The 12,581-nt window shown below is 40.4% G+C and overlaps 1 protein-coding gene across 1 annotated transcript in view; it reads right to left on the bottom strand.

The window, feature by feature from the left end:
• Nucleotides 1–2,223: 2,223 nt before the first annotated feature.
• The window catches only part of LOC107675287 (39S ribosomal protein L23, mitochondrial-like), a 25,171-nt gene continuing 14,813 nt past the window's right edge, over nucleotides 2,224–12,581 (bottom strand). The window contains exons 4-5 of the mRNA XM_016469586.1: nucleotides 10,939–11,012; nucleotides 2,224–2,838 (exon numbers count right to left, since the gene is read on the bottom strand). Coding sequence (XP_016325072.1) covers nucleotides 2,674–2,838; nucleotides 10,939–11,012 — 239 coding nt within the window. The 3' untranslated portion in view covers nucleotides 2,224–2,673. The remainder of the gene's footprint in view (nucleotides 2,839–10,938; nucleotides 11,013–12,581) is intronic.

Genomic DNA, 12,581 nt, shown 5'->3' with positions numbered 1-12,581 from the left:
TGCATATGTGCTTCCTGCTGGGCTAAACACTGCTGTTTGTGCACTAGGCCAAGACAGAAAATGTGAGGTGACGGAGTGCATTGGCTGAGCTCAAATGAACCAACAGCAACCTGGGGGTGTCAGGAATGTCTATGGCTCCTGTCCAAATCTCCCGCTCACTATGGGCCTGCTCTGGCTGTCTTAGAGAACATCTTTCAGAGACACTAAAATGCGTAGTGCGTGAAATGTTTTTTCACAAGATTTGTTTCGCAGCTATTTATAGGAAGAGTATTTATCGGACCATCCTTTGCTGGACGTGGCACCATGCCCTGGAACTAAAAGAGCATCAATATATTTGCTGGAGTTCCTAAAGCTTGCCAAAATCGAACACTTGCCCATTGGCTTCATGATCGACACTCAATTGAATGTTGCCCGCAAGAAATTCTGCTGGGTTTGAAGCTGTGGAGAGATTATGTTTATTTTAAAGACACAGATGTGTCTCTCCAAGGTCTAAGTATCACTGAAAAACAGCCACATCCACGAGTCAAGAATGACAACATATTTTACTATCAGGGAACGGAGCCCCCGTTACTGTATGAAACAGTAGACCACACAGGATGATTGCAAAAGCTCACATTTATTAAACGAACAATAACTGTGATATATTCATATTGTTGAAAAGGTTAGTTTATCTTTCTTGATTGATCTTACAAATTCTACTTCTCTGAGAGAAACGAGCTACAGTTTATAATAGGTCATCTGAGTAGTGCGTATTTGGAGAATGCTAACAAAGATACTCCCTACCAGTAGACGCTTTGCAGGTATGCACTTACGTGAAGCCAACAAATTGGCTTAAAATTGGCCTGTTTGCACAATTTTAAGGAGGAAGGAAAACTGCATTATCAAACAGATGAATTCACTGAGGGATTCTGCATGTTGGTACAACATATTGTGGATTTAACAGTTACGCAATCAGAATAAAGCATTGACAATATCATTTTATATTGTGTGATTTAGGGTTAGGGTTAAAATGGGTCATGGATATCTGGAGAAGTGAGCTGCCAACATCAGTGACAATCTGATGCAGGCAAGAGTGAAGTGATGGAAGTAAATCTCATGTTACAGCTAGTCATGGGAGTGTGCAGTTTCAATTACGTCATCTTCTATTTTAAGCCAATGATGTCATGTCAGTTCCAAACTTGGCATAAAAATAGGGTCATGCCCACATTTCTTATAAGAGCCTGAATGAGAGGCAAAGAGAGTCTGTGTTAAATATTCAACCCTCTTCCATTAGAACGAACTGCGAACATGGCTCACAGTCAATTTCATAAGACTTTAAAGAACGAAGTTTAGAAAGGAGATTAGTTGGGAGAAGAGAACGTGTGCATCGGATGGATGGCGCATCTAGTTTTTAGTAATGACGTATCTTCCACAATCCCTCAGTTCTGTATTCTTTTCCCTTACCTCCTAAAAATTCTGAAGTCACATTTGTTTTTATCACCAGTAGGGGAGCATAATTTTAAAACGAAGCAATAATCCTGGAAAGCAACCATATAACTCCTATTACTGCTGGTCTGAGATCAAGGATCCAAGTCTTCCCAAATCCAGAACATTATGGTCAATATCAGTGTGTTGGGAACATTAAGTTAACAAATCAGGAAATCTGTGCCAGGCTTTTGTAAAGCTCAGTTAAAAGCATTGTGTTTCAATGCTTTTATAAGGTTTGGGCAAGAGAAGGGGAGTTGATTGGGTTGTCGAGGGGAGGGATGAAGGGGGCCAACCTTGGCAACCACAACGAGACTTCCCGAATATAACGTAGGCTCTCCTCATTCATTCAAGCAATGAGGATACTGGAAAAAAATTAAGGGTTCTTTCTTTGTTGTCCAGCTGGTCCATTACAAGGTATTTTTTGTATTAAATCAAATTGCAATGCAGGGGGTACTTGAGTACAAGCACAAAACAGTGGGCAAATGTTATCAATATTGACATTCTCCCTGGCGAACACCAGGTTGGCTGGGTGAAGTAAGCCGCTCTGGTATGAGAGCTGGCAAGCGGTTATCCAACACATCTGTGGGGAATAGCTAACTCTAGAGCCAACAAAGTTGAAGAAAACACAAAAACAAGTCATGCTGTACTGTTTTATTGGAATTGAAGTATGCAGATTTTTTTTAAAAGAGCTTTCAGGAACAACATTAAGAGTATGATTTTGCACGAAGAACTGGAGAGTCACTTTATTAGATTGACCATTTTACCACAAGTAGTTCATGAACTTGAAGATCAGCGAGGGCAAAAGGAAAAAAATTTGCAGGAACTTTAAAGAAAAGGAAACATGTATGCTCAAGAACTTCGCAAGGAAGACCTTTGCTTGAGCAAGTTTCTGAGACCTGTGGGAGGAGAACATAACCTGAAAGACTTTCATGACATGGCAGATGGTCAGGATTGATCATATGCTATGTAGACATCAGCGTTCTTTGACAGAGCACATGATTCTAATAGAGTAATGGATTTCCAAGCCTTCTCTCAGGCAATCTGTCTTTCCATCGAGTCAGATCAGATCACTGCAAATGGCCCTCTATGGATGCTGGTCAGATCACTGTAAATGGCTCTTCCTGCGCAAATACAATCTACAATACACCACATTCTTCATTCAGCTGTTGCCTCTCTGAAGTCATTCTTCATTCAACACTGGTCTGTCTAGAGGCCAAACCATTCAGTAACTCCTCCTCTTCTGGGATCTGATTTCTGCCTCTGACGCTCATCCTCCATGAACTTCTCCTGCATCTCCTCAACAGAGCCCTCCTCGTGCTTCTTATCCTTCTCAGGAAAGATATCTGGGAACTGGAAGGTTTGCTGCTGAGCCTGTAAGAAAAGCAGGAATTGTTAAAGGTTTAAAGATTGTCTGTCATCAACTTTGTCATCCATGTTGTTCCATTTCATTTTTGTGGAACAGTAGTTTTGAAGAATGCATCATGCTTCCTCCTAAAAGTAATAAATATCTACACTTGTACAATCTTTAATGCTTAATGTTACTGACAAAAATTGTTCATCAATTTCACTTCACTGGACAGAACACAGTGCCCTTTTCCGGAGATCTGCTCTCAAACGCTGCCTCTGAAAAACTTGCAGAAATAAATAGATCACCATATCTCAGGGGCCTGGCCCTTCTAAAACATTGTCAATTTTTTTGACAGACAGGAAGGGGGAATAGGCCTTGTGCATGCAGAGAGACAATGTGCTAGTGCTGCTGGTACGTCTCCATACCAGAGACCATCAATATTGTTCCAAAGATAAAACAAGGTGTGGCAACAGCAGGAGGAAACAGGGACTGCAGTGAGTTAACAGTTAATTAAAAGCAGTGCCTTTCTGAAACAAATGCTTCTACTGGGATGATCTATTATTTTGGCCTGTTCTTTGTAAAAAAATGCAGTAACTTTTAAGTGAGTAAAATGACCAACGAATAGTGGAATAAAAAGGAGGGTGAACAAAACAAGTGAAACACTTAAAATCAACAGCTTGGCCTCCAAGGCTCAGCAGTGGCGCTCCAACCCTACCATCTAGGAATGCAAAACCCCACACTATAAACACGGAGTCCAGCCAAGTGAAAGTACAAGAACCAAACCTATTAAAAACAGGCAGGACCTTAGTAACGGAGTACTAAAATGGATGCCAAAAAAATGTTTGTTCCTTCACCTGTGGTAAACTTTACTTGAAAAAAAAAAAAAACACTATGACTAAAGACCGGCAGGGGGACCCGTTCGCATGACAATCCAAGAGTGGAGTTGAAAAGTTTGGAAGTCCTGACAAGAGAGGCTGATTAACAAAAACAAGTCACCACATGACTGTCCACCGAAACATTAATGTACCTTAAACAAGTGCCTTATTCTTGGCTAGCACTAATGTTTATACATAATGTGTACAAACTCTTGTCTCAGGCTATGGCAAACACTTCCAGAGTTTGATTTAACAGAACAGTATTAATATTACTATTTCAAATTTAAACGCAGCACTTCATATTCATGTTTATTATGTAATAAAAGTAGTCGTTAGGAATAGCATGTAATACATTATCCAGAAAGTGCTGGATGCATCAATTACGCATTGACATGTCTTATTTGACACCCCCTGTGCGTAAAATAATCGAAATAAGGAAGACTAAAGCATGGAACAAAAATGTTGTTGTTGGGTTCAACCCAACATCTGTTCCTGTTAGACTAACCGACTCTCCCCCTCCTCCACCCCTCTATAAGTCAGGCCCTGAACTTACACCATAAACTGTACATTCAGTGGCTTTACATCAGGGATAGACGTGCATTCTGAGCCCTTGTGAGCAAGAGAAGTTTCTAATTATATTAGGAGTTAATGACTGAAAAAACAGTAAATGTCAAAAACGTAAAAGAAAAGAACAGGAAACAATGCATTAATGTTTCATTTAAATACATTGGTTCATAATGGTTTGTGAATAATATGTATTATTGCTTTTGGTCTCAAGATATTTCATAAAGGGGGCACATACTTATGTTACAGGAGGAACTTGAGTCATATCTAGCAACCAACATATATAAACTTAGGGGTTGGCTTGGGCCAATAAGCAACCACCTAGTAATGCCCAGCAATTACTCAGAACACCATAGCAACTCTCAAGCATCCAAACAATCATCCTGACATTAGGAACAACTCGGGACACCTATTAGGAAATGGAAGGTTGTCATAGTTTGTCAGCCAGCATTGTGGTGGGAAATTGTATATGGCAAGGACCACTCAGAATTGAAAAAAAAAAATGTATTTATTAAAAAAAGGGTGAGTGTTCAGGAAACAGTCCTTATTTTTGGCAATTCTGTTTGGTGATGCTAGTGTCAGAAATCACAGACTTCACCTTTAGTCTGATTTATATAGCATTTACTAGCCCACCTTTAAAGATTCTTAGAGTTAGTTTCAATGAATAGAGTCTGCAGTCACCCCAAATCAGTAACTGCCCTAACACTAGCACTCTTGGTGAACTCTAGTGACTCACATCCCACAATCACTTCCACGATCAGTCAAACAGGAACAACTGGCATGACTTGGGCCAGTCTGAAAGGATTAGCAGTAGATGGGGTTTCCGTACATAAAGCACCACCCTCTCCCCTTTAGTCGCTGCCTTATCACTGTTTGCTCTATGACGATGGCTAAACTATTAGACAGAAGCAGAAGCTCCAATTTAAATGTGTACGATGCTCTTTATATTCCCATAGATGAGGGGAAAAAATAATTAACATGTTATCTTCAGAAAAAAAAATGCAAGTACCAGAAGAAAACAGAATGAACTGGGTTGGGAGTATAAATTAAAAAGTTGTACTATTTAAATGTACTAGCAAGTTAACTAGCAAAACCCTCCAGTGGGAGTGAGATCAAGACCTGGGTGTTTGCCGATATCTCCTCAGAGACATTCATTTTTCTTCTCATGCTTCGCTATTTCCCCTTGGCCAATCACTGCTGCAAGAATGAAACTATCACAATTTTGATTTATTTTGCACCAAGGAGTTAAAGCCAAACAAAATGTATAAATCTGAGACATTCTTTGTATGTGACCACATTTTCAGGACTTTTAATGATGAGGGCATGTTTGCGTAATGTTGGAAGTCTATTAACAAGTTCATTACCAGACAGGAGAGCAGGAAATGCAGGGAAATGCTTGTAAACAGCTCCCTCTGCCAGTCTCACTGGGTGGGCCACACTGCTACTTCCTCTGAGTCCACAGTCTTAACTGACAACTGATACTCACTAACCACAGATATTTGGCTGCCCTGAGACACCTCATATCTCTTGGTCTTGACACACACCATACCAAAAAATGAGCCTGAATTGAGCCAAAAGTCAAAACGATGGTGGGATAGTGGGGACAGGCTCCTGATAAAGAGATGATTTGTAGCTTTAATGGTTCTTGCAAATCAAAGTGGTAATTCAGAGCAGCTCTATGGCTAGACAAGAATTCCAAGGCTAGTCTCAGTAGCGAGGACCCAGGTTGGGACAAACAAATGGAAAACTCCCAGACTTGATCACAAGGGAGGAGTCGGATGTTCTCAATGAGTGCATGACCTCTACTCCATCTCAATAAACTCGCAAATTTGGTGCAACCTTTAAACCACAGTGACCAACAAAATGCAATGTGGATGGGTTTGTTTATATAAAAGTATGATTGTGTTTAAGTGGAATGCAGCCTATGTACAATCCAAAAATGTGTAAAAACAATAAAGACAATGGGACTATTGTAGCATTTCATATTTGATCTCAAGAAACAATACAAATCATGGTTTGATTCCCAGGGAACCCATGAAGCAAAAAAAAAAAAAGTTTACTTTGAATGTAAACCACTTTGGATAAAACCATCTGCCAAATTTGTAAATGTAACATAAGCACACAAAAACGTTGACTACTACAACAGGTATGGAATTACACGAATGAGGCAAGTTTATTACACCAAAAGCACTGGTCAGTCTTTGTATCCGAATTTGTTGCACCCTCTGTGAAAAACAGCACAGACCAATAGTGCTAATGTAAAGCGTTTCAGAGAGAACCAAGGATTTGGCCCATCTGAGGCCCAGCTGAGGCCTATCTGGGCCCGTGCCAGTCTGTCTGTCTGCTCTGCTTCACTCTGACGCCTTGACTGCCTCCCAGAAGAGGACCAGCGTTTGTGCATAAACACTTCCTTCGGGCATGGGTATAGTGGCCCAGCTGTCAAAACCTGACTGGCCACAGCAGTAGAGAACATGATTCATGCAATGCTTTCCCCATGCCAAGACACAGCTGCCTTGCCAAACATGTGTGGGGGTCCAGAGCCTTTGTTCCCAAAACCACTCTAATGAATCCTCAACGCCAGGGAAAAGTGTGCGGAGGGAAAAATTAAACAAAGCATATTATATTTCCTCGATGAGGACAGCCATAAGACAGACGTTTTTGTACCCATTACTGTAAACAGAAGCAGGTTTCCACTGCAACTGGGGAACTGTTTCTCGTACACACGGGCGTAGACAATCGGCTGGCACACAGTCTGGCTTGTTAAATCATTACGGTCAAGCCAAGCGGTCAGTCTAAAGGAAGGGGTGGCAAAGTCTCCATTCAGAGCAGTATAAGCCTTCATGTCATTTTAAGCCACTGAGTCACTCGTTCCATGTTTGCAGTGATGACAGTTGTGACCGGTCGACTTGTTCAGACTTGCCCAAGTCCTCGCTATTTTTTGGTTCCCCAGGATATTGGACCCTGTCAACAGCAATCAAAGATAACCCCTACTTTTGCATGTAGGGTCCTGAACCTCTCCCTCAATCTCCGGTGTACAAAACACACAAAAGAAAAGAGAGGGGGAAAGGAATAGTGAGAGACAGAGACAGAAGCAGGACAACTGAGGTGGTACCATAACAGGAAAAGTATTGCTAGTTTCGGTGTAATTTATTATGAAAATGATACAGAAATAAAGCTGGGTGGTGCCTGGACATCGAGAGACTGATAAAACAGTAATGGGGTGGAAAAAGAATGACAATGAGTGTTTGTAGTAATACTAAATGAGAGTGGCTTGAGGGAAACGCAAGAAATACACAGCTCATAAAGGACGTGGAGTGGAGGTGGAGGCAGGGCTTCAATATCATCTCCTTTGCTCGCGTCTGCTGGCACTCACAGAGGCCGTCTCGTAGTGGACGTACACTGGGGAACTGAGTGTGTGTGTTTGCTTCAAACAGGATGCCAGAGACCCCGCTGGCCTTTCCATTATTCATGCTGTGCTCCTTTCATCCGAGCACAGCCTTACGAAAGCCCTTGTGGTGGATGAAATACTGTACATTTGCAATTAAAAATTGTAGTTAGATAAAAAAAATCTGCCTAAAAATGCCCTAATCACATGCACAACCAAATCTGATAAACAGTGTCAACGTTTTATACCTAGCCTAGTCCACCATTTAAAAAAAATGCCGGCAAACATCTTATTATAATTCTACAATGACAAAATTATCTTGCATCTTTTTATCTACAATGACAAATGTATAACTCATACCTTTTTTGATGTACAATTTTAAACTTACACTGTATCTTTTCTATAATAACAAACCTAACTAGTTGCTTTTTATTGAATAATGACAAACGTAACTTGTACCTTTTCTATAATACAAAGACAAATTTACCTCATACATTTGCTACAATGTTAAACTCACCTCGTACCTTTTCAATTTGACAAACTTACCTCATAAGTTTTGTTTCTACAGAACAATGATAAATGAGCCTTGTACCTTTTCTAATTGATGAACTTACCTCCTAACTTTTCTGTTCTGCAAAATTCAATTATAAATGTGCCTCATACCTTTTCTTAATTACAAACTTACCTTGTACATTTTCTAAACGTGTTCGAAGGCATGCAACACGTGAATTACTCATAGACATGTCAGTTTTCTTCTTTCATTACTTTGGCTTACAGTACTCTGAACTGCAAGGAATACATGACAGTAATGTTGTAGGGCCCTACATTCATTCAGCACCACTGAAGCCAAACGTTGCCATCTAGTGTTGATAAGATCACAATGTGAACTTTCACGAGCCATCAACTTAAAACAGCAGAAACGGAAAGGGTATTAATTTGTGCATGGCAATCAGTGGGGGAGATGTGTGTAACAGGAAGGAACCCATTTGAATAGAAAAATAATAGTATGCCTTAGCATGGTTGAGTTTCACTCGGTTTTGTTGAGTGGTAATTGAGCAGAGTGTGCTCACAAGTTCAGGTGGAACATCGCGATCCGATCTGAAAGGTAGCCTGGCTACCAGGTGATCCAGACTGAAACACAGCCCCAAAAAACAACGACTCGGCAACAAGCTTTCAAACAACAACAACAAACATCCATTAGTACCAACAACAGTTGCCTTGTCTTGCCAAATACTGATGCCTGCAACAAGACCCTTGTGGAAAAAGCAGGGTGGTGGGGGGGGGCAATATAAACAGTTGTTGTGGACAAGTGGGCAAGCTGGAGTGTTCCCCCAAAATCAGTTTCAATGAGGTATATAGTTAAGCAAAATGCCAATTATACAACATTACAGATCAATGAAATTCAGTGTAGGGGGTAAGTGATTCTGATAGGGAGCGTCTATACAATAACATGTGCTATGTGCATTACGCCAGCCAGCCCGGGAAACTACAGACGCAACATCAACAAACAGAACCTTTATACCAGGACCGAACAGGTCACAGCCTTGCAAAGGGAAGCACAGGATATCATTTCATTTAACTAGAGCGTTACTTGCAAAGCGGTCGTACGTAAAACCTTGATATTGTCTCAAGATTTTATGTTGCTTAAGATTTCCCTGACCCCTGTCTGGACCTCCCTGTTCTGGCACGGCTCCATAGTGCCCTCGCTCACCTCGCTTCATGTGTCGAATCCATCCGTAACCCCCTCCTCCTCCTTGATGAACTCTCTCTCCTCCCGCACTCCTCCCCACCGTGGGGAGGTCTGATGAGAGAGTGGCCATCAAAGAACCGTACTAACACACGGCTTTTTCAACGAGCCTGGAGTTTGTAAAATCTGGGGGGTTCGGAGTCGTAGAGAGCGTTCCTCACCGTATTGCCTCTGGAATATTAGCTGATGTAGTGCGTTGGGGGGGAAGGGTTGGCGGGGGGAACCGTTGAGGGTATCCAACCACAGAACACTCCCCCACATGTGGTGTCAATTAGGAACAATCTTGTTTTCACCCACCACTGAAAAGAAAGGAGGGCTTTTCTTGGGCAGTGTTTTTTTGCAGACCTGCTGGAGGAGAAGAAAGAGGCCGGAAATGTGGTTTCATATCAGTGTTTTTCGCTGCGGTCTGAGATTTTTTAGCTTGCATGTTATTCACATATAAATAAGCATGACTTTCTGAAAGATTGGACAACAAGGAAGTAGTTCTCTCCAGAAATGTTTAAGCAAATATGGCACTGCATTTGAAAGAAGACAAATGTTAGGAACAGGATGCAGTAATTCTCTGGATCCAAGTCCCTAACTGGGTTTATGAGAAGGTTAAATAGATGGCGCAAAGCCACACAGGAAGTCATTCAACTCTTGTCAAGCGGAAGTTCACCTTTAAATATTAATTTGTGTTTTGCTTGTGTAACCCATTACAAGCCGCTCTGTTTTGACAAGTTTAATTATTTATCCCTGCCTTGATTGATGGCTGAAAAAAAGAGAGCAAACAATCCAATGCTTCTCTTGAAAACTAAAAACCGTAAAGAAACAAAATCAGCTTTCCTAAATGAATCAAAGGAGATCAGATTAAGGTATTTTCATGCCAGCATACTTCAAACACAGTCGGTATCAACAGCCCAGGGCTCTGCCCAAAAACAGGTGTGAACCCAGCAGCGCAATTCGCCACTGGATCGCGACCAATGCTAACGTTCTGATGCCCCAAGAAACAACTCTCCCATCCGCCCATGATAATAACCATAGCTCTCTGAGAACTTTGTACTATAATTCCTGCACAAAGTCTGGCATGTAACCAAAGACGACCTCTTGCCTTCTTGGCCAAAGCCAGAACCCAAACTGCCGCCTTTCTCAGGAGGGCAGGGGCGAATATGTGTGAGAGACAGAAACTAAACAAGCAGCGATGGGACTCAGGGAGTCGAACACAATAAGGTGAGGGTTTCGCATCAAAGAGTACCTGTGCCTTGGGTTTTTTTTAAGGGAACATAAGCTGTGATGGGCCCTCAAAACAAAGAAGAAACAAAAATGCAGGGCTTAAATACCCAAGCATCCCATTTCTCTTGTTTTGTTCAATAACTTCAACTAAAACAATCCACCTGACCCAAGCACCCATAATCAATAAAGTCTTAAAAAGGGAATTTAAATGGTCCTGTGCTAATGATGGGGGCATTTTCTGAAAATCAAGATGGACAGAAGAGACCACAGGTACACACAGGGACTTTAACAATGAATGTCAGGCACTTTCAAATCTAGGCCTCAATAGAATAACACTCACCAGTTGAACGTATGCCACTTTGTAATCTGGCCTCTTCACTCGCTGGTTTGAGTGGTTTCGTTTCTTGTTTGTACCTTGATAGAAGAAAAAAAGGAGGTGATGAATATTTAGCTAAAAGATTATTGTAATTATTAATTTACAATTGCTCATTCTCAATACCGTAATACAACACTTATTTTGAATTTAATTTAGAAATTATGTTTTTAGTAAACAATTATGTTTGGTGGCACTAGAGGAGGCACAAATTGCAGATACACAGTTAATGAAAACTACTTGTTTTTACATGTCTAAAAAATAAAGCATACTGCAACAAAGCAAATACTATCAATGTGTTTGTCTAACAACTAATAAATAAACCAGTAATATCTGATTAATGCTTACTAGTGGTGGTTGAAGAGATTCCCCCCTTCCATGTAAAGCGCTTTGAGTACCCAGAAAAGTGCTATATAAATGTAACAAATTATTATAATTATAGTAAGACCTCAGGTGATATAAAAATCACCTCTCCAACTGTGTTGCAGCTGGGTATATTTACATTGACAGAATTACACCTTCAAAGAAGATTGTTATTTTTTGCATAATATCTTAGATACCCAATATGTATTTTAGGGTAACAGGGGGTTGGGTTTCTCTGTTAAGAAGCCCATGTTTTCAGTCATGTTAACCGTGGAATGCATGTTAACCTTTTCCCAGCTAGCCATGATGTAATTGCACAAAGCCTGCTGGGTAATATTCACAAGAACCCAGAGAAAGAAGTCAAGAAGTACATCTGAACCAAATCACTTCCAAAAAACAAGACAGTGCAAGAAGAGTAAAAAGATTAAATCATTAAAAACATAACACACTTGGTGAATAACAGCATTGTTTTACATTAAAATATCTTTACAGCATGACATTTGGTTCATTCAGTCAGAAAGTTTAAAGGTATAGTTTTTCATACTACAAGTTCATAGTGACCATGTCTACTTAGCTCCAAAAAAGACCAATAAATACACCAAAATTCAATTTAACTTGGGTCCATATAATGTGTGCTACATTTTAGGTCTTCCGAAGCCATACAATACAGGCCAAAGTATAAGTATTTATTGATTTGCTGACAGTCAGTGTTGGAGCTTAAGAGCTGTACTGTCACAAGGAACTGTTGTTATACAGAATTTTCTTCAGATTCCTGTTGAAAGTTCTGCAATGATATAAGGTTTGAAATGATATGAGAGTGGTATAGTAATGTCAAGATTTTGCAGTGAAATCTTTCCTTAAAGGGTTAGTTCACCCAAAAATGAAAATTAGCCCATAAATTACTCACCCTCAATGCATCCTAGGTGTATATAATTAATAATAATTAATAATTTAATAATAATTTATGCATTTAGCAGACGCTTTTATCCAAAGCGACTTAGTGCATTCAGGCTATACATTACCAGTATGTATATGACTTCTTCTTTCAGACGAATCCAGTCGGAGTTATATAAAAAATTATCTTTAATCTTTCAAGCTGTTTAATGCCAGTCAGCGGGTGTTGCATTGCTTCAGTCCAAAAGGAGTGAAATAAAAAGCGCCCATCCATAAAAAAAGTGTCTCACATGGCTCCGGGGGGTGAACAAAGGCCTCCTGTAGCAAATCGATGCGTTTTTGTAAGAAAAATA

The sequence above is a fragment of the Sinocyclocheilus anshuiensis genome, unplaced genomic scaffold (genome assembly GCF_001515605.1).
Source record: "Sinocyclocheilus anshuiensis isolate Anshui unplaced genomic scaffold, SAMN03320099.WGS_v1.1 scaffold532, whole genome shotgun sequence".
In the NCBI taxonomy this organism is placed as follows: Eukaryota; Metazoa; Chordata; class Actinopteri; order Cypriniformes; family Cyprinidae; genus Sinocyclocheilus; species Sinocyclocheilus anshuiensis.
This window is presented reverse-complemented; position numbering and strand designations above follow the sequence as displayed.